The sequence below is a fragment of the Peromyscus eremicus genome, chromosome 4 (genome assembly GCF_949786415.1).
Source record: "Peromyscus eremicus chromosome 4, PerEre_H2_v1, whole genome shotgun sequence".
Lineage (NCBI taxonomy): Eukaryota > Metazoa > Chordata > Mammalia > Rodentia > Cricetidae > Peromyscus > Peromyscus eremicus.
The window spans coordinates 7,008,476-7,032,653 of NC_081419.1; the positions used below are offsets into that span (position 1 = coordinate 7,008,476).

The 24,178-nt window shown below is 52.9% G+C and overlaps 3 protein-coding genes and 1 non-coding gene across 6 annotated transcripts in view; 2 read left to right on the forward strand and 2 right to left on the reverse strand.

Annotated features, from left to right (window-relative positions):
- Lrsam1 (leucine rich repeat and sterile alpha motif containing 1) overlaps positions 1–2,447 on the reverse strand; it is a 48,765-nt gene extending 46,318 nt beyond the window's left edge. The window contains exons 1-3 of one of the 2 annotated variants that reach the window (XM_059260096.1): positions 2,126–2,447; positions 1,613–1,825; positions 116–209 (exon numbers count right to left, since the gene is read on the reverse strand). In XM_059260096.1, the coding sequence (XP_059116079.1) occupies positions 116–187 (72 nt within the window). In that variant the 5' untranslated portion in view covers positions 188–209; positions 1,613–1,825; positions 2,126–2,447. Of the gene's footprint in view, positions 1–115; positions 210–1,612; positions 1,841–2,125 lie in introns of both variants that reach the window. The other variant, XM_059260097.1, reaches the window with a different exon arrangement.
- Positions 2,243–4,986, forward strand: Rpl12 (ribosomal protein L12). Its single transcript, XM_059260098.1, has 7 exons — positions 2,243–2,403; positions 2,645–2,718; positions 3,372–3,470; positions 3,728–3,809; positions 4,262–4,348; positions 4,669–4,781; positions 4,933–4,986. The coding sequence occupies exons 1-7, from the start codon at positions 2,367–2,369 to the stop codon at positions 4,936–4,938; spliced, it is 498 nt and encodes a 165-aa protein (XP_059116081.1). The 5' UTR covers positions 2,243–2,366; the 3' UTR covers positions 4,939–4,986.
- LOC131910155 (small nucleolar RNA SNORA65) lies at positions 4,040–4,166 on the forward strand. The gene has a single exon (XR_009379016.1). It is a non-coding gene; the product is annotated as a small nucleolar RNA SNORA65 (small nucleolar RNA).
- An 8,477-nt stretch (positions 4,987–13,463) lies between the features above and the next one.
- Slc2a8 (solute carrier family 2 member 8) lies at positions 13,464–22,473 on the reverse strand. Of its 2 annotated transcripts, none has more exons than XM_059260100.1 (10): positions 22,365–22,473; positions 22,128–22,290; positions 21,794–22,000; positions 20,649–20,748; positions 18,058–18,257; positions 17,323–17,466; positions 17,071–17,179; positions 16,474–16,647; positions 15,969–16,114; positions 13,464–14,205 (listed from the first exon to the last, which is right to left on the reverse strand). In XM_059260100.1, exons 1-10 carry the CDS (start codon positions 22,418–22,420, stop codon positions 14,068–14,070), a joined length of 1,437 nt encoding a protein of 478 aa, XP_059116083.1. In that variant the 5' UTR covers positions 22,421–22,473; the 3' UTR covers positions 13,464–14,067. The 2 variants fall into 2 exon arrangements, with proteins under 2 accessions (XP_059116083.1, XP_059116084.1); XM_059260101.1 differs by lacking the exon at positions 13,464–14,205 and adding an exon at positions 14,226–14,838.
- Positions 22,474–24,178: the final 1,705 nt, after the last annotated feature.

Below are 24,178 nucleotides of genomic sequence, written 5' to 3' on the forward strand. Positions count from 1 at the left end.
CACACACCCAGCCTGTGAGGAGGGGCACTCCCAGGCTGGGAAGGCAGAGGGAAGGAGCAGGCACCCGGAGACATTTCAGGGGGCAGAGGAGGGAGAGACAATACCCCCGCCTTACCAAACACATCTGGTACTCCAGGCGTTTCCGAGCCTCCTCACTGGGTTTCCGCTTCCGAAAGAAGAGGGGCATCCTCCTGTGTGAGTTCTGGACACTGGAGGCACGAGAGGGAAGTCAGCACCTGGGAAGTTGCACCGTATCTGACACTGCAGCCGGGCAGCTGAGATGCAGGCAGCTGGTCGGCTGGCTGTGAGTGCCCTGTGGGCTGGGCTATCTGCTTCATTCAGTTGGGCCCTGAGCCCACATGGTAGTGCTCAACATTTTGCTCTTTGTTGACCAAGCCATAAACATAGAATATGGTGGAAAGAACATAATAAACACAGGCCAGGAGCCCTGGGTTTTGGCTCCTTTGCCATTGACCCTCTGGGAGGCGCTGACATCACCTCCCAGTGCTGAGCCATTTTCTCCACCTTAGGAAGGAGTCCCCCAGGTGCCTTCCAAGGATGTTCTCTGGAACCCTTGACAGACTCAGCTGACGAAACTGTCAGAGTGGCACCAGCAAATCCAAACTGGAAGTAGCCACGGCTCAGGGGAAATTCAACCATGCCAAGACTAAAGAGATGCACGAGTTAAGTAAAAACTAAAACGCAGCCTTTAGGCACCTTCCCACCTTGGATTGTAACGAGCATCCTGCAGGGAGTATGATGTTTACTAAGTTCAGTGATCTGGCTACACGACCTGGATTACAGAAAAACCAGCCTGGGATGCTTGCTGTTCAAACCCTGATGCTGTGCAGTCTGCGCAGGCCCCTGGATTTCACAGTTCAGCAAAGTACCCATTCTGTCCTGAACTCAGGAGCTGGGTGCCCAGCCAGCTCAGAATCTGGAACTTCCAGTGCTGAATGAGGGCCAGTAACAGGAAGGAAGCAATCATCTGGAGGAAGTGTGTAGCTAACATCATAGGCTTTGACATCGCAGACATCAGCTGTGTCACATTGGGTCACCGGTCAGAGCCTATTTCCTCAAATGTGATATGGAGTAATGTTGCCAAAGTGGGTTCTGTGGGACTCAGTGAGGCATGCATGTCAGGCCTGTGCCACAGAGTCTGACACAGGGTGCACCACATATGTGCACTCAGGAACTATTACAGGTGCCAGGAGAAAGGGCTAGAGGAGTCTGGCCGTTGAAGACACATCCTAGGTCCTTAGAGATTTCAGATCTCCACTCCTGGGTGTGGGCTGTCAGGGGAGGTGGTCAGGCCTGCAAAGCCAGCTCTTTCCTCACTCACCTGCTGGCACTCCTGAAGAACGATGTAAAACAGCCTCCTCCATCCCTTATGGATGACTTACCTTCTGCTTGCTAATGACTAGCTCTCCCCCATCCCTATCCTCCAAGGGAAATCCTATTCAATGACTATCCCCCACCCTCCACCCCAATCCTCTTCCCAACTCATTCTCAACATGGATTCTTTCAAATCTGGTTTGAACCTCCCTGACAGTGTAGCTTGGTTGGGAGAACCACACCCATCCTTCCCTGGCAGAGCTGGCCAGTGGCTGACCTGGCTTTGTGGACGGAAAGGTCCTTCACTGATGTTCCGATTTTGGGGTGGACCTCAAGGTAGGCCAATCACTCTGAAGGCTTGGTCATATGTGCAGACCACAGGCACCAGGAAGGCCAGCTGGAGTCGGGTCTCCTTCCAACATAGGAAGTTAAGACCGAAACTCTGAATCTCATAAAATCATGCAGCTCAGGATGACAAAGTCTTGTGACTCTAGAAACCAAAGAACTGCAGAATTAAGAACCGTGATTTAGACCCGAATAGTCTGCTCGTATAACTAACATGCACACACCGCAATGGGTAAGAAGGGTACTAGGGCAACATTGGCACTTGGGTCCCGCAAGCCCGGTGCGGATTCCTCAGGGGAGGGGCGGGGTCCTGGGACTCCAGAGTCACCCTTGTAAGGGAACGTGGAATACATCAGGAGCCAGGGCCTCTGGGGCGGCCCTGCTACTCTGACTGTCCCCGGGAAAGGTGCTCCGAACATCCACCCCTTCCGAATCCCTAGCTCACCCATGAACCCGGCTCTCCAGTCCTCTGCCGCAAACGCCTGCCCACAAAAAACAGGGCGGCGAGGGTGTCGCCCCGACATGGGGCGGAGCCAGCGGTTATCGCGAGAGCCGAGCTTTTCTGCCTATATCCGGCGTGGGCGGGGCGACGGCCGTCTTTTCGGCTTTCGGCTCGGAGGAGGCCACGGTGCAACTTTCTTCGGTCGTCCCGAATCCGGGTTCATCCGACACCTGCCGCCTCCACCATGCCGCCCAAGTTCGACCCCAACGAGATCAAAGTCGGTGCGTGCCCTCGCCGCGGCCGGGGGAGCCCTCCCCGGCGCGTGCCGCCCCGGGGCCTGGCTGCGGGCCTGGCGGGTCTCCCTTGGGCCTCGGCGTCCTCGTGTGTAGATGGGGAGGGAGTGCCGACGCTCTTGCAGCCTGTGCGCCTTAGGGTAAGGCCTGGCCCCGGAGGTCTGCGGCCCGAGGGCAGGGCGGCCTGCGGCCCGGCGCGCTCCGCAGGTCTAACTCTGCTTTTTCTCAGTGTACTTGAGGTGCACCGGAGGTGAGGTCGGCGCCACGTCCGCCCTGGCCCCCAAGATCGGCCCCCTGGGTCTGGTAAGTCGGCGCTGCCGAGATCTGTGTGTGTGTGTACCTAACGTGAGAGCAGACTGCGTGATGGTGTGTGTGTGTGTGTGTGTGTGTGTGTGTGTGTGCGCCTGTGGAGGTCGAGGCGCCACGTGCCTGGTGTGGGCCAGCTACCGGGTGAGTGCTGGGACTCGAACCCGGGGCCTCTCCAGCCCCGTTTTGACTTGTTCTTAACACTTATAAAGGACAGTTGAGATAACAAGTGTTGATGGGCTCGTTCCACACGGCACAGTTGTGGCACTCATCGGGCTTGGCTGAGCCATCTTGCAGGCTCTTGCCCATGGGCTCTAGGAGGTAAAGAGGAAGCTCAAACAGTACCATGTGCTTGGTGGACAGGAAGTAGTGTTCTTACCTTGTTCCTAGGCGGGGCAGTGGAGTCGGTGAGTGACTAGTTAAGTCCCTGTTGCCAGCCTGTGCGCACCCTCCTAGTAACCTGGGAACCTAGCAGCGGGGCTCTGGGTCACCCACTGCGGCTGAACGTGTTTGCTGAGCAGCCCTTCGGGCGGAGCTGGCTTAGGAAACGAGGTGTGGGGTCTTTGGGCACCATTATGTAGAGTGATGAGGAAGGCTATGCCTTCAACTTTGGGCTCGTGGTAATTATTTTAATGCCATTATTTCCACAGTCTCCAAAAAAAGTTGGTGATGACATTGCCAAGGCAACCGGAGACTGGAAAGGCCTGAGGATCACAGTGAAGCTGACCATCCAGAACAGACAGGCCCAGGTATTCACTCTGCTGGGTGTGTGTGTGGGGGGCGGGGTGGCAGCCCTTGGACAGTCTCGGTATCTCGCTGTTCTGGAAGGTAGGAGCCAGGGTGCAGGGTTCCACGTGTGGGGCCTAGGGATTAAGCTCAAGTGATCAGGCCCAGCAAGAAATACCATTTCCCACTGAGCTACCTTGCTGGCCCCATTAGCATGTTTTGGTGGCAGTCCTGGTGTTGGTGGATTTCTGCACTGTGCTCATTGACTTATCTCCTGCAGATTGAGGTGGTACCCTCTGCCTCTGCCCTGATCATCAAAGCCCTCAAGGAGCCACCAAGAGACAGAAAGAAGCAGAAGAACAGTGAGTCGATTTGCACTCCGGGGTTCCCCTCCAGTGTTTGCTGCTTGGCATTTAGTTCCCTCTGATGATCCTTGGGTCACAATGGGCTCACTTCAGGCCGTTTGTCCCGTGCCTCGTCCTCTGGGTGCAGAAATAACCCTAGTGTTGACACTGGACCCTCAGCCCCAGCAGAGATTTAAAGCTAAAGTTGAGTGTTGGCTGCTGGGGAGGACTTGGTTCTGCCCTAGCCACCCGCCACTGCACCTGACCAGCACTGTTGGCTGGTGCAATCCAGTGGTGAGCTGACAGTAAGCCCAGCTTAGGAAACAGGGTTGTCCTCCATGTGGATGACTCTGTGCCGAAAGCCTGGGGACAGCCCAGAAATAGGGAAAACCAAATCATGGGATCTTGTCTCAGAGATTGAACTAAAGCTTTTAAAACGCAACCCCCCCCTTGTGTTTTCTTCCCTGCAGTTAAACACAGTGGAAACATCACTTTCGACGAGATCGTCAACATTGCCCGGCAGATGCGACACCGGTCTTTAGCCAGAGAACTTTCTGGTAAGAAGAGCAAGTTATTTTCACTGAACGGCTGTTGAAGGCCCAAGATTGGGATGCACTTTTCTGAGACAGGGTTTTCCTGTGTATCCCTGGCTGTCCTGGAATTAGCTCTGTAAACCAGACTGGCCTTGAACTCTGCCTGTCCCTGCCCCCCAAGCGCTGGGATTAAAGGTGTGTACCATCACCGCCCAGCAGGCCGCAGATTTTTTAGTTGAGCATCAGGAAACCCATAGAGCCATGTTTTTTTCCCTTTGCCCCTCAATCTAAGAGTTGCAAGGAAGGAACTGAGATCTCTGCTGAGGCCACTGTTGTTAATATAGGAACTATTAAAGAGATCCTGGGTACTGCACAGTCTGTGGGCTGCAATGTGGACGGGCGCCATCCTCATGACATCATTGACGACATCAACAGTGGTGTGGTGGAATGCCCAGCTGTAAGTGACTTTGCATGATTCCCCTTGTTCTAGTGGGGGCAGCTGGGCTTTTGTTGCCTCTGGTGTCTTATTGGGGCGTCCTTAAAGGGTGAAAATTCTTTGTCATGTATATTCCCCATTGTGATTGAGAATTTTCCTCCCTTTTCCACAGAGTTAAGAAGCAGCAAGAGAGAATATTTCAATAAAAGACCATCTGTCTGATAAACCAATGGGCCTGGCTGTTTTTTGGGCAGGGGAGTGTTTCTCTTTTTGGCATGTTCAGTATGGCTATGGTAGCAGAATATGAAGCACCAAGTCCTGGTGTAGCTTTGTAGACAGGCTCAGAAGACAGCTGGGAAGGAAAGGGGACTTTTCTATGGGCGTGGTTAGGCTGTCAGGAAGACTCTTGCTCTAGGTTACATACCGGCCACAGTTTCCCTCTCCCTTGCCCTTCCACTCCTGGCTCCATTCAAGGGGGCAGGCCTCCTGTGGGTTTGAGGTAAAGCTTGGCACCTTAAGTTGAGGCAGGACTAGAGCTCCTCCCCTTGGGTCAAGCCTGGGCAAGGTGGTATCTAGTGTGGGGTACAGGTTTCCAAAAGCCAGCTAAGCTTTAGGGACAGGCCTTCTAAGATACTTGGCTACAAAAGACAGCGGTGCTTACAGCAAGGCATCTGAGAAAGCTCTACCTGGACCACAACCATGAAAGGGAAAAGGCTGTGTGGGGTTAAGGGTGACTGTTTTCTATTTCATGAGTGTTTGTATTTAGAGGAAGAAAAGGTCCAGTGCAACTTGAATTAAAAACACTGCATAGGTGACTTGGTAGCACATGTATTTCTGCAGTCGACCAGACTTTGATTTCCAGCATCTACATGGTTGTTTACAACCATCCCAGATTCCAAGGATACCAAGCATGCTTACTGCACAGGCACATGCTGGCAGCAGTCTACAAACCTGTCAGATTTCAGCTCACCAAACACCCATCCAGCCACCCCAGGGGATGGGAAGGTACTGGCAGAGATGAAGCCTGTCTGCTGCTGTGAACTCAACTGTGTTCTGCTACCATAGGCTCAGGTGACATGGTCCCTGGGTGCTTGGGCTGTGGGTCAGTTTTTGCCATTTCCTATGCTCAGATGTAGAAAGGTAATGGGTTGGTAGTGAAGAGCACTGGCTGCTCTTCCAGCACCTGTATGGCAGCTCACAACTAACTAGTTCCAGGAGACCTGACATATGCGGTGGCAGTGGTGTGTGCCTTTGATCCCAGCAGAGCCAGGCGGATCTTGAATTCGAGGCCAGCCTGGTCTACAGAGCGAGATCCAGGACAGGCACCAAAACTACACAGAGACCCTGTCTCGAGGGGGAAAAAAAGTTTTATTTCCCATGTCCAATGCTGGGGATCAGTGTGCAAATCATACATCAGTGAAAAGGGGATAATCTTGTAAAGGTTTTTTGAGACAGTTTCTATGTATAGCTCTAGCTGTCATGGAACACTAGACTAGGCTGGCCTTGAACTTAGATCTGCCTGAGCCAGGACCTCTCTGCTGGTCTTAGGATTTTATGGGTACATCAGCTGGTATACAATGCCTTCCATGTAGGTGGGTTTAGAAATATGGTGTATTTAGTTCTCTGGGGAAAGTGTCTGCAGATGAGAAGTAATTACTAGTGGGTGACTCAGCTTACTTACCCTAAGCAGAAGAAACAAGGTGGGCCACCAGAGTGGACACTTATAAGACACAAGCTGCTTCCTGGCACCTGCCATAATTCTAGCTATTTTGGAGGCTGAAGTAGAAAGGCCTTTTAAATACAAGGCCACCCTGAGCAATTTGGGGAGACAGTTTTATTAAGTTTAAAGGATGCTGGCTGCTCTTCCAGAGGACTTGGGTTCTGTTCATTGCATACATGACAGTTGAATGATAATACTGATGCCCTCTTGACCTCTCAGGGCATGTATGTACATGTACATATATGTGATGCACATAAATGCAAGGTCAACATATACCTTAAAATCTAAAAGAATTAAGTCTTTTTGCAGAGGACCTGAGTGTGTTTCCCAGCACCCATACTGGCTAAAACACCTGTAATTCCAGCCCTTATGGATTTGACACCTCTGCTATGGGGGTACCTGCATGCATGTGGCATTTATTCACAGGCATAAACACAAAATTCTTAAGAGGGTAGGGCGAAATCGACTGGAAAGCATAAAGCTCTATGCTAATTGAAGTACTGCAAAAACAACAAAAACACTGACTAGAAATAACTACTATGGAATGTGGCACTAACATACTTCTGACTAAAGACTGAAGGCTTTCTCCCGTTAAAACAAGCACACTGAGGATGTCTGCTTCTTTTTTGACTGCCTGCTGCTCTTGTAGAGGGCCCAGGTTCAATTCCCAGTACCCACAGTGGGGTAGCTCACAATCACCTGTAACTCCAGGGAATTCAGCACCCTCTTCTGGCCTCTTCGGGCACCTGTACACATATGTACACTCAGGGCATGGGTGCACACACACGTTAAATTACATATTAATTGCAGCAATGCTCATAACGACCTATAAGTGAATGTAATCCAAAATGTCCATTCACTGAGGAATAAACAAAATGGGATGTGTATAGGTATGTTTTTCAGTCATAAAGAGGACTGAGTGTTCATATACATTATAACATGGATGACCCCTGAACACTACGCTGACAGGCTAGACAAGAAGGCCATGTGTTGCATGAATCCATCTATGTAACATGCCCAGCAAATCCAGACAGAAAGCCGAGGAACTTGGAGCTTAGGTCTGAGGAGTGACTACTAATAGATAAGGGGTTTCTCTTCCAGATGTGTTCTGGAATTAAATAGTGGTTACATAACTACATGAAAATACTGCCTGAACCACCGAATGTAAAAGGTTCACCTTTAAAAGCATGAAACGACTACTATGAGGTGTAACTTAATCTGAATAAAAGGTCAGAACCGGGCACTGGTTTTAGCATAGACTATTGCTGATGTGCACCTAGCCCCTGTACATCGTCATCTTTTGTGATGCAGGTAGGATAGTCACACACATTTGTTGTGCGTTCCAAGTACCTTCAGACGCTATTTCACCTGGTTACAGTTCTTAGAGACACGAAGAGAGCCAAGATCTATTTTCTACAGAGAAACCCAGGCTAAGAAGGACCTTCGGGCAGCACACTCCCCTGTCCTCCACGAAGTCCGTGCTAAGAGGCTGAACCTGCCCTCGAAGTGTTCCCTGTTCCAAGCATCCCCAGCTGCTTCCCCCGGGGCGGAAGGCTAACGTCGCCCATACCCGTCTCGGCACCGGATAAGAGGCAGTTAGGTACGCAGAGATGCCTCGGGCAGAGGCCCTTCCAGCCCTAGAGCCCACTCCGCTCAGACCGCTGGTGGAGTGCTGCGCACACCAGCGGGGAAACTCAACTGCACAGCTCTCCGCCTCTTCTCACCGGCCCACACACACGGCACCCCTGGCGCGGCCGCTCCGGAACCTGCGAGCCCCGGGCCGCACAAACCGCACGGACCGCTTACCCCGCGGCAGGCGGGCGCGTAGGAAGCGCGTCACTTCCGGCCACGCGCAGTCCGCACACCGGAACTCGCTTTTAACAAGTCACTGTGTGTCCGCTCCTCTGCGGTCTCTTCCCGGCCGCCAGGATTGTGACCCCGGTTGCCTCGTGGGGTGTATTTTACAAAGAAGCTCCCGCATGCCCGTCCTCGCTTCCAGAGTCCACCCTGAGAACTAAGTCCGCAGCTTTCAGCTGCACTCGGATCCGGACGTGGAACCTCGGGCAGGGCGACCAGGCCGCCAGGGATGCCGGGAAGGGTGCTTATGCTGCCAGTGGGCGACTTTCCCAGGGAACAGATGTCATTCCTTCCCAAGCAAGTTTGTGGTGGGGCGTGGTCCCGGAGGGTCATTTAGAGGAAAACAGCTTGGACCTCACACTATTCTGCTGACCCGCCATGCTCAGCAGCCGGGATGAGCTCTGGAGCCCAGGGAGTCGTCGTTTTCCCTGCTTGGGATCGAGGCAGCCCAGAGCTCACACCTCAGCTAGTGCGATCTTCGTCTTTGGCAGGTTTCCTGTCTTAGTTAGTCCTATGATCTCACTTTTGACCGCCGGGAGGTAGCAGAGTGCTTCAGGTGTCAGATGATGTCATTCTGCATATGGCTACTTAGGGGTGCTAGGCCATTTCTGCGCTTTGCAGAAACCAGGATTTGCCCACGTTATTCTGGGGAAGGTAATGTGGATGTGGTAAGGGTGATTGACATTTGTGAAGAGTGCAGGTTCGTACCTCAGGCTGCATATAGCTCTGTCTGCTACACCTCTCCTCTGGGAATGTTCATCTTCCCCTCTCCATGGCCTTGTTCTTATGGTGTTGACTTAGGCTCTTTGGTGGGGGAGGGGCGGGGCAGGTACAGGACTGTCTGATGGAGCTGGCTCTTGGCTTCTCAAACTTTATACTCCGAGGGGAAGTGTCCAGAGACTGTGGAGGCCTTAGGGAATGTATGGACCTCCAGAGCACTGGCATCGGGGGCAGTTGGTGACAGAAGGTGGCAGGGTGGGGAGTAAAACAGGAGGGAACCTCACGCCAGGCGTGGTAGTGTGTGTCTGGAACCCCAGCACTGGGGAAAGAGACCTAAGGCAGTAGGATTAAGAGTTCAAGGCCAGCCTGGTTTATAGAGTGAAGCCCCTCCTTGAAACTCCCTTTCAAGTGTCCATTTATGATAGATACATCCCTGAGTTTGACACTGACCTTGCCTGCCGCCCCCTACCACCCCTCTCACACGGCTGCTGTGGGCCAGCAGCTCTTTGCCATCCTCTGTTCAAGTGCTTTACATACCTCAGCACCAGGCCAGTTAGAGGTGATTAATTGGCCCAGAGATATTGTGACAGTCCAGGTCACACAGGCAGTAAGTACTACACTGGAACTGGAATTTAACACCCTGACTTACCCTTTCCCAGGCTGCCTGGCCCCTCCTCCAGGTTACAGGGAATACAGTCTGAAGCCACAGTGATATTGCCTACATGTTTAATCACCTCTCCAGTGGTCTATGCGCCTGACCTCTTGCCTTCTAGTCTTTCATTAGCCCACTGACAGGTTGGACAGTGGCCAAGCTACAGTTAACCTTTGCAAGGACCAGTCTGTGGCTGAGAATAGATGGCCTGAGCAGACAGTGGTGTAGGCAGGCCCCTTGCCTCAGCCCTGTGGCCTGATGTGTTGAGCCAGCTCACTTCCCTAGTCACAGTCATGTCCGTACCTGTCTGAGGTACTGCTCCATGGCCTTTGCTGTGACTCCCTGAGAACTGACTTGGTCACGAGGGAGGCCCTTCTCAGACACAGCCCATTGCGGCCTGTCAAGATGGATGGGTTGCTCTGCCAGTTTGCACCTTATTGACCAACAACCACACCTGTACGGTTTCATCCTGTGAAGGTTTGCTCAGACAACATCTATTCTTTTAGTTACCTCCTTCATGTCCACCCTCACCCTCCACCCACTCACCTCTCATTATCAGGGTTTCCTTGCTTCTCCATCTGTCTCTACCATTGTCCTTTATCCCTTTTATCTCCATCTATTGTCAGTCTCCCCCTTTTAAAATGAATCTACATATGACACCCGAATTCTCAATAAAGAAACTGGAAACAACCTAAATGTGGAATATGGAATTGCTTTAAGTTCTATATCTAATAAAGGGTTGACTTAAGTACTGATATAGTTATACAATGGAATAATTCTACATCCAGCAAATATCTGAGCATCTATCTTTGCCAGGTACTGTGTCAGCATGGTAACTGCACGTACTGATGGTGAACCAAACATACACACTTACCTCCATTTCTTCCTTGTCAAAACCCACCAAAATGACATCGGAGGTGTATAAATAGAAACAAATCTGTAGTGTATCAGGGAGGTATGTGTGTTGAGTCGGGAGACTTATGCCAGGTATTAGAATGTAGTTCTTCAGCCCTAAGCATAAGTGTGGACAAAACACGCCAGATATGTGAGATAAATCAGCTGTTTGAGATGGGTCAAGATAACCAGATCAACTAATTGGAGGAGAAAACAGAAGATGTCTTTAAAAAAGTTAGAATCTGGGCTAGAGAGATGGCTCAGAGGTTAAGAGCACTGACTGCTCTTCCAGAGGTCCTGAGTTCAATTCCCAGCAACCACATGGTGGCTCACAACCATCTGTAATGAGATCTGGTGCCCTCTTCTGGCCTGCAGTCATATATGCTGTATATGTAATAAATAAATCTTAAAAAAAAAAAAAAAAAGACTGGCTTTGCCTTTAAAAAAGAAAAGTTAGAATCTATAGCTTGCTTTATAACAGGGAATAAGCATCAATGACACGGAGCCACTGCGGGTGGGATGGGAAATACAACTTTGAAAGTTGAAGCAGCTTCTAAAGTCGCTTAGCACATGCCCAGCAGTTCCTTCCACTCCACACACAAGATATGTCTGCAGATGTTAGCAATGGGGCTCCACTCCCCCATTAATATCCCCAAACTGGAAATAGTGACAATCTTCTCAGATTACAGGAAGTGACTTGTTGATGCCCCTAACCACATGAATGAATCCAAAAGGTGCTGTGCTCCATTAAAGAGGCCTGGGCCACCAGCCGCTGACTCACTGCAGACTCTAGGTTTCTCAGCCCCTTGCAACAACTGTACACTGTCTCTCTGAACACCCTGTCTCTGTACACCCGTCTCTCTGTACACCTGTCTCTCTGTACACCCGTCTGTCTGTACACCCGTCTGTCTGTACACCCGTCTCTCTGTACACCTGTCTGTCTGTACACCCTCTCGGTATACCTGTCTGTCTGTACACCCATCTGTACACCCATCTGTCTGTACATCCATCTCTCTGTACACCTGTCTCTGTACACCCCTGTGTCTCTCTGTACATCCCGTATGTATTCTGGGTTTGGTTCCATCTCTCCTGCCACACCACCCAACAGCTTACGTGGCTTAAATGACACTTGCAGAAGAGTACTTCACCCCACCAAAGCTGCCAGTGTGATTCTGTTCAAGATTCTTCACCAGGGGAGAGTGTGGTCTCACAATCCTCATAAATTGAAAAGGATTAGAATTACTTTAAAGCATGACTGGCAAGGCAAAGTATTTGTAGAACATAAAGTGAAACAGAGCAAAGACACAAAAAGGTGTCAGTGAAAGCAGGTGTGGTTTGCACACCTGGAATGGCACACCTGGAATAGCACACCTGGGATTACAGCACCCAGGGGTAGGATCACTAAGGTTGAAGCCAGCCTGAGCTACAGTTGAGTTTTAGGGCCAGCCTGGGCTGCTCTGGGGCAAGAACTTGTCTCCATATCCTCCCCACAAAAAGGATCTAAGTGGAAAGTGAGAGAAAAACATCAACCAGGAAGAATGGGGTCCACTAACTAAACAGTCAGGACAGCAGGAACAGTGTCCACTAACTATAAACAGTCAGGACAGCAGGAACAGTGTCCACTAACTAAACAGTCAGGACAGCAGGAACAGTGTCCACTAACTAAACAGTCAGGACAGCAGGAACAGTGTCCACTAACTAAACAGTCGGGACAGCAGGAACAGTGTCCACTAACTAAACAGTCAGGACAGCAGGAACAGTGTCCACTAACTATAAACAGTCAGGACAGCAGGAACAGTGTCCACTAACTATAAACAGTAGGACAGCAGGAACAGTGTCCACTAACTAAACAGTAGGACAGCAGGAACAGTGTCCACTAACTAAACAGTCAGGACAGCAGGAACAGTGTCCACTAACTATAAACAGTAGGACAGCAGGAACAGTGTCCACTAACTAAACAGTCAGGACAGCAGGAACAGTGTCCACTAACTATAAACAGTCAGGACAGCAGGAACAGTGTCCACTAACTAAACAGTCAGGACAGAAGGGATAAGGGTGTCCTGAGGGAACAGGGAAGCCCAGGGCTGGGGCAGGAGAATCAGGAGATAAGAGATGGACTAGAGAATGTGACTGTCCCCAGAATAAAATAAAAAAAAAGTCACAAACAAAAATAGATTTACAATTACATTCTTTCCTGCCCGACTTTAAGTCACCTAGATTGAGAAAGCTACAGCAGTGTTCCACCCGCATGGTTAACTGGCAACACACTTGCCATCAGCCAGAGAAGATCCTAACAGACACTTGCAGTTGGCAAGGATGGCTTAGTGGGCAAAGGCCCTTGCTGGAAAAGCTATCCTCTGACCTCCACACATGAGCTATGTATGACACAGGTGTCTCACCATAAATGTAAAAAAATGACACCAGGGGGTAGGGTGCTCCGTCAGTAAAGTGGCTGCTGAGGACCTGAACTGAGATCCCAGCACGTCCACAGAAAGCCAGGCACGAGGGCTGGCAAGATGACCCGCTGGGGACGATCCCTGCTGTCCAGGATCCCAGGTGCGCATGGTGGAAGGACACTCTCACAGACCCGCCCGCCTCTGCCTTGAGTGCTGGGATTAAAGGCATGCACCACCACGGGCCCGCAAGCCTGCTGTTTTGAGTAACTGACAGAGTGGGTGTCAGAGGAGAGCCTCATGATGGAGCCATGGTCTCACTTGGGGTCACCTCTGGAAAGGGACAGCTTTTCCATGCCAGTAAAGTTTCCAGCAGATGGCTGGCTGCTGTCAATCATGCTAACTTGATCGGTCCTCTAATTTACTCCAGCATGTATGACCCATGATACAAGCAACCTGCAAAAGACTTCTGGCTCCAGTAAAGCCAAACAGAAAGGTTGTTTATTTTTGGAAACAACAAGATTTGGTGACTAATGACCCAGGACACTGAGCCCAGGAAAGAGCTGGAAAGAACCTCCAAATGATGGGTAAGGTGGATGACCCCAAGGTGGATCCACAGGATCGCTGGGCAGGGCTGAGGAGGGCTTGGTTGACTAGAACATTTCTTCTCAATCTGGGCTCACTCAAAGAGGTCACAACCCTGTTTCTGAGCCCAACTTTTATGTGGCCAAATTCCTTTCTGATCCCACAGTCAAGTGTGATGAGGCACAGGCGGATGCTTAGGACCCAAGAGCCAAAAGATCCCCAGCCAGAAAACAGGAAGCAGGAGGCCTCACGTCACTTCAGCTCCTCAGATGTCCTGTGTGTGCCGCAGGCTGCAGAGACTAGGTCCAGAACCTGGTGAACCTTACAGCATTGGTCTGGGTCTCAACCTGGACAAGGAGGGACTCTGAGGTGAGGAGTCGGGGGACTCCAGGCCCTGACTGAGGTGTGGCTCAGCTACAGGCACTCTACTCCTTCTGAAACCCAAAGTTAGCCCAGCTCAGGGCTGCCAGTCACAGAAAGCGGCTGTCACCGTCCCTCGAAATGGGCTGTGATTTGTTCCAGAGTCCTGCCTTTAGTCTCAGGGACAGAGGTCAATGTGAAAAGGACACTGAGGACACAGAAGGCAGCGGTGAGCCAGAAGGCACCATAGGGCCTGAGGATCTCCTGCAGAAGAGGAAGGCACATGTGGAGGTAGCCAGAGGTCAAAGGCCCCTCACAACCCAGGAGTATCCCGACTGCAGCCTGCCCTGCCGGGCTTATCACGTCTCTGGAGACCCAGCTGTGTGGATGATAGCTCACTGCCACCCAAGGTGATGTGTGTCTGAGAAACATGTGTGACTGTCCTGAGAGCAGAAATGTCAAGGAGACTAGGTTCCTGTTTCTGGGCATCCCAGGCTTACTGCCCTCACTCCTACACCTCAGGCTACACCTCCAGTGTCCCAGCTACTATGAGTTCTCTGTGCTGAGGGAGGGGAACTGTTGCTCTTGAGAGAGGGTGGGGGCAAGTCTGCAACCTTGCAGGTGGCAGAGCAAAGTCCCCCTCCTCCGTTTGTTCCTTGCATGAGGGGACACCCAGTGACCTTTCAGCCTCTTCAACAGGGTGCTCCCCTGGGTCCCTGCTGGGTCTTCGTCACGTCCTTCTGGGCTTCCTCCCCCAGGCCCTGTGCTGGCTGCTCCCTACCACATTCCGTGATGGCTCTGCTCGCCTTCCTCTGGGCTTTCTGGGAGGCCCCGTCTGCCTGACCATGTCTTTGGGTAGCTGGGTGTCCACGCCACCCACCACCTCCTCCCTGGCACCTGTCATGAAAGTGACCTTGTTCACCTCAGTTGTTACCATCTTTGCTGCCTTAAACAGGCCTGGGCATGGCCCATGCCAGGAGACATGGAGGGCACCAGTGACTGAGCAGATGACCTGCTCATCTGCCCCAGGACCTCTCTCTAGTGGCTAGGAAGCTGGCAGGCAGCAGCCACATCAGTGTCAGCTAACACAGAGGGAAAGAAAGTGTTGAATGGAACTGACAGGCCTTCAACCTAGAGGAAGGCACTGCTATGTACCTGCACTTCTTCTTCGGGTCCGTGTTGAGAGACGGTTAAGCAGTACACACAGGGATGCAGGCCCTCTCCCTGTGTGTGTGAGTGTGTGTGTGTGTGTGTGTGTGTCTCAGAGCCCAGGCGCCCTCTCCCTCTGTGTGTGTGTGTGTGTGTGTGTGTGTGTGTGTGTGTGTCTCAGAGCCCAGGCGCCCTCTCCCTCTGTGTGTGTGTGTGTGTGTCTCAGAGCCCAGGCACCCTCTCCCTGTGTGTGTGTGAGTGTGTGTGTGAGGTGTGTGTGTGTGTGTGTGTGTCAGAGCCCACGCACCCTCTCCCTGTGTGTGTGTGTGTGTGTGTGTGTGTGTGTTTGTCTCAGAGCCCAGGCACCCTCTCCCTGTGTGTGTGTGTGTGTGTGTGTGTGTGTGTGTGTGTGTCTCAGAGCCCAGGCACCCTCTCCCTCTGTGTGTGCGTGTGTGTGTGTGTGTGTGTGTGTGTGTGTGTGTGTGTGTGTCTTAGAGCCCAGGCACCCTCTCCGTGTGTGTGTGTGTGTGTGTGTGTGTGTGTGTGTGTGTGTGTGTGTTTGTCTCAGAGCCCAGGCCTGTCAAGTTTCCTTAAATATATTACGGGCTTCTGGCCTGTGTCTCTGACACTCATTAATGGGGAAGGCTGGCCATATTATTTTCACCCCAACACAGACTGAAGACTTAGGGGATCATTTGGTTCCTCATTTGGTTTAGCCTCTGGCTCCATGTCACTCCTGAGATGGCAGTGTCCCCGTCATGAGAGGACCTCAGCTTACACTCAAGGTCACAGACATGGAATCTCTCTGGCAGTGAAAGTAGTCTCATGAGGTAAGCCTTTGCTGACAGTGTGAGGGGAAGGCACAGGTCTACACTCACCATGACTCCGCTGAACTCTTTGGTCACCAGAAAGGCCATGAACCAGTTGGTGAGGACACAGACACCAGTAGCCACACCCTTGACATGCAGAGGGAAGATCTCCGACATGAGGAGCCATGGGATGGGTCCCCAGCCCACCGCAAAGCCTGCGGGAGCAAGGCAGTGTTAAGGCCCACATGCTGGGCTCCGACACCATCCTTCTTCCCAGCCTGTGGGCCTTAGGGGTTCTGCCAGCCCTCAACCCTGCTGGAAGGCCTTGGGCAAGTCCCTTCCTGTTTTAGACTTCAGGAAAAGGATGGGACCTGCTTGCAAGTTGTCATGGAGATGTGAAAGAATTTAGCTCAGTGCCCAGCACATGGTCAGAGCCACATGCACAGAAGTTATGTTTCTTGGGGCAGAGGGGCAAAGCCAAGTAAGATGAGATTTGAAGCTGTGTGCTACCGAACTTGGCATGGTGGGCTACAGGGAAAACCACCCCCTCAGCGTCCCCTGAGTCCCTTCTTACCAGCAATGAAGAGGCACATGCTGCCTACAGCCAGCCAGGCCAGCCCCACGTGGACATCACCAGGCTCCGCAGAGATGGGCACCAGGAGGCCTACGTGGGAGGAGTTGCTGGGGCCACTCTGGGTCAGCTTGAAGTAGGTCCCAAAGGCACTCATGCTGAATACCATGATCACACCTGCAGGCAAGGGCTCAGGCTAGGCAGGATGCTGGGGACACGGCTCAGAGGGCAGTGTGGCTGCTCTGACAGAGTAAGGCAGGTTAGGCACCTCACACCTTGGCCGTGGTAGCCCAACTGGACAGCATTCCTACCATGCTTTGGACCTCGGCCCTCAGCAAATGCTGGGAACTTCCCGAGCAGTCTCTTACCTGCGGAAGCAGGAGCATCAAGGGCAGTGTTCAACCACACCCACAGCGGCCTTCACAGGTTCCAGTGGGTACCGTGGGTGTGTGCCAAAGCTACTGCCCAGGACCGGACCTCACCACAGCCCTTCCCCAATTCAGAGTGGGAAAAGGAGGCTTGGGGACAGATGGTCACTTGCCTCCCTGACCCTGTCTCCCCATGTGAGCTGGGGAGGCTGAGCCCTCCCCTCAGCCTCACCCGACAAGGCCAGAAGCAGCCTCCGCCCTGCTCTGTCCATGATGAGGGCCGCCAAAGCAGTGAAGAGGACCTGGATGATGCCCACAGTGACCGAGGCCAGGCTGCTGTCCTGGAAGAGGGGAAAGCTGGTCTGCTAGAGGGAGACAAGTCCCTCCCTCTCTCTCTGGCTCTGAGCTGGGTCAAAAGCTCCCCAGGCTTCGGGAGGCTAAATCACACATGTGGCATGAGGCAGGCTGGGCAGAGGCCTCTTACCTTGAACTTGGCTTCCTCAAAGATGGTGTTGGCGTAGAACATGATGGCGTTGACCCCTGACAGCTGCTGGAAGGCCATGAGTGAAACGCCAATGACGAGGGGCTTGTAGACGCCAGGGCGCCTTAGCATAGCCAGACGGAAGCCCTGCCGCAAAGACGGCTGTCAGTGTTCTCTCTCCCTTCTTTGAGCCCAGAAGCCTAAGTGGAGGGGACTGAGCCTCAGCTTGCTGGCCCCACCCCACCTGTGGCCCTAGTGTACAGACAGACCCCTGCAGCCTCCGAGGGGTGGAGGCTCGCACTCCAGCCCTGGGGAAAGAATCCTGTACCTGACAAGCACTTGTGTGTTCAGGCTCACCTCCACCAGGGGGAGGAGAGCACCTCCTGTAGCCATCTGTGTGGACCTCAGCATCACCATGAGGTGAGGACTATCCTTTTACAGATGAAGGAGCCAAGACTCAAAGATGGCCAGTCACACAGTGGCTGCAAAGTGTCTGCGTGCCACTGACTCTGAAGACTCCCCTGCCTGTGGTTCCCAGTAAATGAAACCCTCACCCGGTTCCCCTCAGGCCTGGCCTTTCACTTGTTGGAACAGTAGGAGCTAAGTGGGGCTCCAGGCGGCCCCCCCCCCTGCTCAGGCAGGGTGGTACTGGCCCTCACTGAGGGTGGAGGGCTGCCGCCACTCAGGCGTGTGGCCTTGGAAGCAGGTTATGCTCTCTGCCTGCTCTCAGCCCCTCACCTGGTGCTCAGCCCCGACGGGGGGCTCTTCCCAGCCCTCCTCAGAGCCCCACAGGAACCGAAGGGCAGCCATGGCCTCCTGGTGCTGGTGTTGAGTCAGGAGGAAGCGTGGGGTCTCGGGCATACAGCACATGAGCAGCAGCATGAAGGTGGGAGGCACACAGCCCAGCACGGCCAGCCAGCGCCATTCCAGGACCCAGCCTGCAAAGGCAGATGTCAGAGCCAGGGCGAGCCAGCCTAGCCCCCTTGCCAGCTCGGGGACTCGCTCCAAGGGTGGGCACCTCACTGCCTCGCCCGGCTGCCTTCATGTTGGTTAGAGAGACTGCTGCTACTAGGAATGTTTCATCAGGACATCATTGGGTGGCATCTATTAAGGGAAATACAGATGGACTGCACATAAGATGTAAAGTTATAACAGCTGAAAGATGTCCATTGCCAAGCCTGCCTTGTAGCCATGGTAACGTATTATAGTGCACTGCAATGGTGATACTGGTGGAACCCAAAGGCTGCGCTCCCAGTCACGTTAAAGCCTGGGCGCCGCAAACTGGTTAGAAATGACTGCTATTGCGTTGATGCATTTACTACAGTATGCTTTTAAAGTAATTCTTGATTTATCTGTGTGAGTGTGGTATGTATGCACTCATGTATGAGTGGAAGCCAGAGGAGGCACTGGTGTCTATTGCTGCCCACCTTTTTTTTTTTTTTTTTTTTGGTTTTTCGAGACAGGGTTTCTCTGTGTAGCTTTGTGCCTTTCCTGGAACTCACTTGGTAGCCCAGGCTGGCCTCGAACTCACAGAGATCCGCCTGGCTCTGCCTCCCGAGTGCTGGGATTAAAGGCGTGCGCCACCACGGCCCGGCTATTGCTGCCCACCTTATTCCCTAGACAGGGTCTCCCATTAAACCCGGAGATAGGCTGGTGGTCAGCATCCTCCCGTCTCTGCCCTACCACAGCGCTGAGTTCCAGGAACTCATGAGCACACTTCAGCTTTTAGGTGGGTTCTGGGATTTGAACTCAGGTCCTCATGCTTCGGCAGCAAGCTCTTCTACTTGCTGAACTACTTCCCAAGCCCCATGTTATACCTTTATCGTAATTTTGTTATATCATTGAACTATTTGGGGTGTGGTGGTTTGAATGAGAATGGACCCTCTATTCTCAGATGTTTGAACACCTGCTCCCCAGTTGGTGGGACTGTTTGGGAAGGAGTAGGAGGTGTGTCAGCGGGGGCAGCTTTGAGGCTTAAAAAGCCCTTGCCATTCCCAGTTAGCTCTCTGCCTCTGCTCCAGTGCCGTGCTTACCTGCCTGCTGCCACGCTCCCCACCATGATGGAGGCTCTGGAACCATACACCTCAAATTAAATGTTTACTTTTATAAGTTGCCTTGATCATGGTGTTTTGTCATAGCAGTATACAAGTAACTAAGCTGGGCCTGGGGGCGCACACCTTTAATCCTAGCACTCAGGAGGCAGAGGCAGGCGGATCTCTAAGTTTGAGACCAGCCTGGTCTACAGAGCGAGTTCCAGGACAGCCAGTGCTACACAGAGAAACCCTGTCTGGAAAAACAATAAATGCATGCATGACACATGGCACAGTGTGTGTGGAGGTCAGAGGCCAGCCTGCAGTAGTCAGTTTGCTTTAGCAATAAGGCTCACAAATAGCTGTTCCACAAAGTCTCGTGACTGAGGCATTACTGTCCCCACCACATCACTTTCTTGTGTCACAGTCAACTCATACCAGTGGGTCAAAAGGACAGAACCAGATCAGTGCAAGGCAGTGTGATGAAGACGCACTGGAGGCAACACTGTGGTTGACGGACACTGACTGTCTCCCTACCACACGGTCAACATCTGTGCCTCATAGGGGCTCTGGCTCACTGCAGCCAGGCTGCAGGGACGACACAGAAGAGCCGGGACGATAAAGGAGTTAAAAAGGAAAGACTGAGACCTGTGTGGGGTTCACTGTGAAGATCCAGTATGTATACCCCAGGCTAGACCACAGCCTGTCAGCCACCCCACCCGCCATGGCTCTCAAGCCGTCATTTAACGATACTCATTGGGGATGTGTTCTCAGGCACTTTTCGTATGCTATTACTCTCCTGGCCCTGGACATTTGTTTAGGGATGGGGAATTGAGGCTCTCAGGGGCAGTGAAACTTGGCCAAAGTCACATAGCAAGTGGCGGGTGTGGCAGGTTTCCTAATGAGGAAACAATTCCTGAAACTTCTGCAGGCCACCAGCTCTGCCCCTCAGGGTCTCTGGGAACCAGCCTCCTTCATGTGACTTGAACCCAGTGATAACATGCTGAAACTCCAGTTCTCCCAGGGAGGGAGCTAAAGCATTTCCCTACACTCCGCCCCTCCGTGCACTGGAACCCTCTGCTGGGCCCCTCCACAGTGCGGTGGGCTTCTGGGACAATGAAGAAACCACCTGCCCTAGTTCTCCCTGGCGCTCAGTTACCACACCAAGCTCCAGGAGTGTGACTGAGAACCTGGCACCTTGGTCAGTAGCACTGGGCGAACTCCTGCCCTCTATAAACCTCAGTTTCCAAAGTGGCCACATAACCATTAACGGGGATAAAAGACAGCATGCAAATCTACCTGCCACGTAGGCCAAGAGGATGCCGGTGACAACCATCAGCTGCACACAGGAGCCGAGCAGCCCACGGACGGCTGGGTAGGCAATTTCCGAGATATATACCTGGGTAGGTAAGGTGAGACTTCACTTGGGCCCTTAGGCGGAAGGGTCTAACTACACTGCCGCAGAGTGACACCCCATCTTCTGCAGATTTTTAAAGAGGATTGTGGGTAATGGTTGCTGCTGTGTGTATAAGCAGGGGGAGAGAGAAGTGCACAGAACTTCCTTATACTCGTTTTATTTTATTTTTTTTAGATAGTTTCATGTAGCCCAGGCTAGCCTCCAATGAGCTGAAGATAACCATGAATTCCTGATCTTTATGTATTTACCCCTCAAGTCCTGGGATTACAGGCACGTGCCACCAGGCCCAGCCCAGTACACGTTTAATATGCACAAATGTGAGTTAGAACAAAAGACTTCTCCCTTGCTGGTCAGCTCCAGGTGCTACCAGGACACTGAAAGTGCCCTTGTCCAGCCTAATTCGACCAGGGGCTGCTATCTTCTTCAAAGCTCAGGGGTCACAGGCATCAACCATACTTCTAGATTATTCCATACCTTATGCCCATGACTATCCTAGTTAAAATAAAAATCTGCAGCTCTACAGCCTCCCTCTCCTCTAGCTCCTTCACAGCTCCAACAGGTGCAGAGAATGAGAGGTGAGGAAGGGACGGGTGGTCATCCAAGTCTGTGGTTGCGGGTTGCTGGTGATCTGGTACCAGGGCCCAAATCTCTCTAGAGACCGTGCCTGGACCAGCAGCTTCCCGTACAAAGGCCTCACAACCAGCTCAGGGATAATTTACAAGGGAGCCGACTCAGCTCAGAGAAGAGCCTGTGCCCAGGTAAATGATCTGGTGTGTGGGCTGCAAATGTGTAGGCTTCAAGCAGTGAAGGTAGCGAGAAGTCCGTCCCAGGGACAAACCAGAACAGAACCGCCCTGCTAACATGAAAATGGGGGAATCCAGTCATAACTGCCAAACGACAGGGATACCATCATTTGCAGAGGAAAAGAGGCTCAACTAAGGGCAATGCTGGGCGTGAGGAACGGCTTCACTGCCGACTAGCTGCCCCCTTCCTGGCAAAGATCATCTAGAAGGCCCAAACCACTCACCGGTGCCACTAGTGAGGCGACTCCGCAAGCTAGGCCAGTGAGGAGACGGCCTCCGAGCAGCATCCACACGTCCTGAGCCGCGGTGATGACGGCAAAGCCGGTCACGAAGGGCACGGTGCAGAGCAGGAGGCTCAGCTTGCGCCCTGCACGATCCACGAGCCAGCCGCCCAGTACGCCCCCTGCCGCAGCGCCCAGGGTCACGATGGCCTGGGAACCCGTACGGTCACCAAGGGCCGTGGTCCACGACCCCTCCACCCCACGCCCCGCAGCCTCAGAGGAAAGAGAATAAGGACCCTGGGGTGCGGCGGAGAGTGGGGGACCCCCGCGGGCTCACCCCGAACCAGGAGGCCGCACTGTCTCCGAGGCGCAGGACCGGGGGCGCGGTGCGCCGCAGGCTGGGGATGGCTGGGGAGCTGTAGCCGAGCGCGAAGCCGAAGCTGAGCGGGCCCAGGGCGGCGGCGAAGGCGGCGAGGAAGACCCGGCGGCCGCGGGGAACGCTGCGGGTACAAGGCGGGGCGTGAGCGGCGCCGCTGGGCGTGAGAGGGAGGCCGCAGACCCCCGGGGTCCGCACCTGGCGTCCGGCGGCCGCAATAGCGGCAGCGTCTCCTCGGCGTCCTCGGGCGACATGCTGGCAGCAGCAGAGAGCGACCCGCGAACTGTCGCAGCTCGGGCGAGCGCGGCCTGGGCGGCAGGCGTGGCCAATGGGACGCTAGAACCCGCCCCCAATTAGAGCTGACCAATGGGAGCTTGTGCCCTCGTGGGCAAGATTGTCCAATTGGAGTGTGGGATGAGTCTGAAGGCGTGGCCACCAGGACCTAGGACCGAGCTAGCCAATGAAGTTTGGGTGTTTTAGATGTTTTTTATCCTAACATCTGTTGTGGGGCCGAGGTGCCGGCGCCCCTGTGCAGGACAGAAGTGAACTTTTTCAAGTTGGTTTTCTCCTTCCACCATGTGGATTAGGTCATCCGGATCGAACTGATGTCGTTAGGCTTGGGGGCAAGCACCTTTACCAGCAGACGTCTCGCTGGCCCATGTTTTGGTGATTTCATTTGTTTTTATTCTTTATTTTTATTTTAAACTTCTTTATTTGTGAGTGTTTTGCTTACGTGTATGTATGTGTGCCCCATGCGTGCCTCGTGCTTGTGGAGGTCAGAAGGCGGCGTCAGATCCCCTGGAACTGGAGTTACAGATTGTGAGCCACCATGTACGGGTGTGCTTGGGACCTAGGTCAGAGTCCTCTGCGAGAACAAGTCCTCCTAAGCGTTGAGCCATCCCCCTCACCTTACAGTTTTACTTTTTTTTTTTTGTGTCATTGTCTCTCAATCTAGCCTCTGCTAATGAGGGTAGTAGTGGGTCAAAGGCGGAGCACATGGGCTGGCTGGCGCAAGACTTCCCACCCTTACTACATAACATTTTCCTGGAACATGGTCAGCCATTCTTCCCCAACCTTGACTTCTGCCTCAGGGAGCCTCAGGGTGAAAAGTCTCCGAGCAGACTGTCTGGGGCCACCTATCCCTCTCCTTGGACTTTCTGAGACTGACCTGGTGCTTCGGGGGGCAGATCACCTTCATCATGAGTGCTACAAAGTCTAGGACCTCGAGATGCCGAGGACCCTGTCAGGTCCCTGTTCCAGAGGTGGGGAGAGTGGGACTTAGTGATTTCCTTGTTCCTTGGTTGCCACACAGATCATCCCCAGCCTTGAATCTTTATCTTTCTACCTCCCCGAGTCTCCCTCTGGTTATGTACCACCGCTTTGTGGGCAGGCAATGGCACACATGTACTTCTGGAAAGAACAGTGGGAGGTGCCTAGCCCCTCCCTGTGCCGGGTGTCTTCATCTGTAAGTGGGGGTATGGACTGTCTTCCAGAAGAGCTGTGGGCAGGCGAAGCTCTCAAATGCCTGCTAGTATAGTTTGACATTATTGCAGCCAGTCAATTGTAGCAGCCAACATTTTCCAGTCCTTATCACAAGACTATCTTAAAGGCAGCCAGCCACCTGTTCGTGCCCCTAGAAAAACTCATGCTTGGGGGATAAGTTCTTACACTGCTTCATAAACACCTGCTCTTTTCTTTCCCAGTGGGCATCAGCCCCTTTGGACAGAAGGTGCTTGGTGTCTGCAGAGCAGAGGCCATGGAGAAATTGCACCTAGACCCTGTACTTTGTACCTGAGCCAGTGGCACAGCAGAGTGGCTTATTTGGAAGGGATGCTGCAGGGAGCCCAGCTAGCGCTAGACTTCTGAGCCATGGACACCTACCTATGAGCCACTAGCCAATGCTCTCCCTTCCCACATTTGCCTAGATATTGTTGGTAGAAAAGCCTCACTCCTCCCACCCCCCCCTTTTTTTGTTTTTCGAGACAGGGTTTCTCTGTGTAGTTTTGGTGCCT

Coding starts and splice junctions, on each gene's coding strand:
- Rpl12 (XM_059260098.1), top strand. CDS start 2,367: ATGCCGCCCAAGTTCGACCCCAACGAGATCAAAGTCG. Junction 2,719..3,371: donor AGATCGGCCCCCTGGGTCTG/GTAAGTCGGCGC, acceptor TTATTTCCACAG/TCTCCAAAAAAAGTTGGTGA. Junction 4,349..4,668: donor TTTAGCCAGAGAACTTTCTG/GTAAGAAGAGCA, acceptor TTGTTAATATAG/GAACTATTAAAGAGATCCTG.
- Slc2a8 (XM_059260100.1), bottom strand. CDS start 22,420: ATGTCGCCCGAGGACGCCGAGGAGACGCTGCCGCTATTGCGGCCGCCG. Junction 22,001..22,127: donor GTGCGGCCTCCTGGTTCGGG/GTGAGCCCGCGG, acceptor ACGGGTTCCCAG/GCCATCGTGACCCTGGGCGC. Junction 14,206..15,968: donor AAGAGTTCAGCGGAGTCATG/GTGAGTGTAGAC, acceptor CCTCTTCTGCAG/GAGATCCTCAGGCCCTATGG.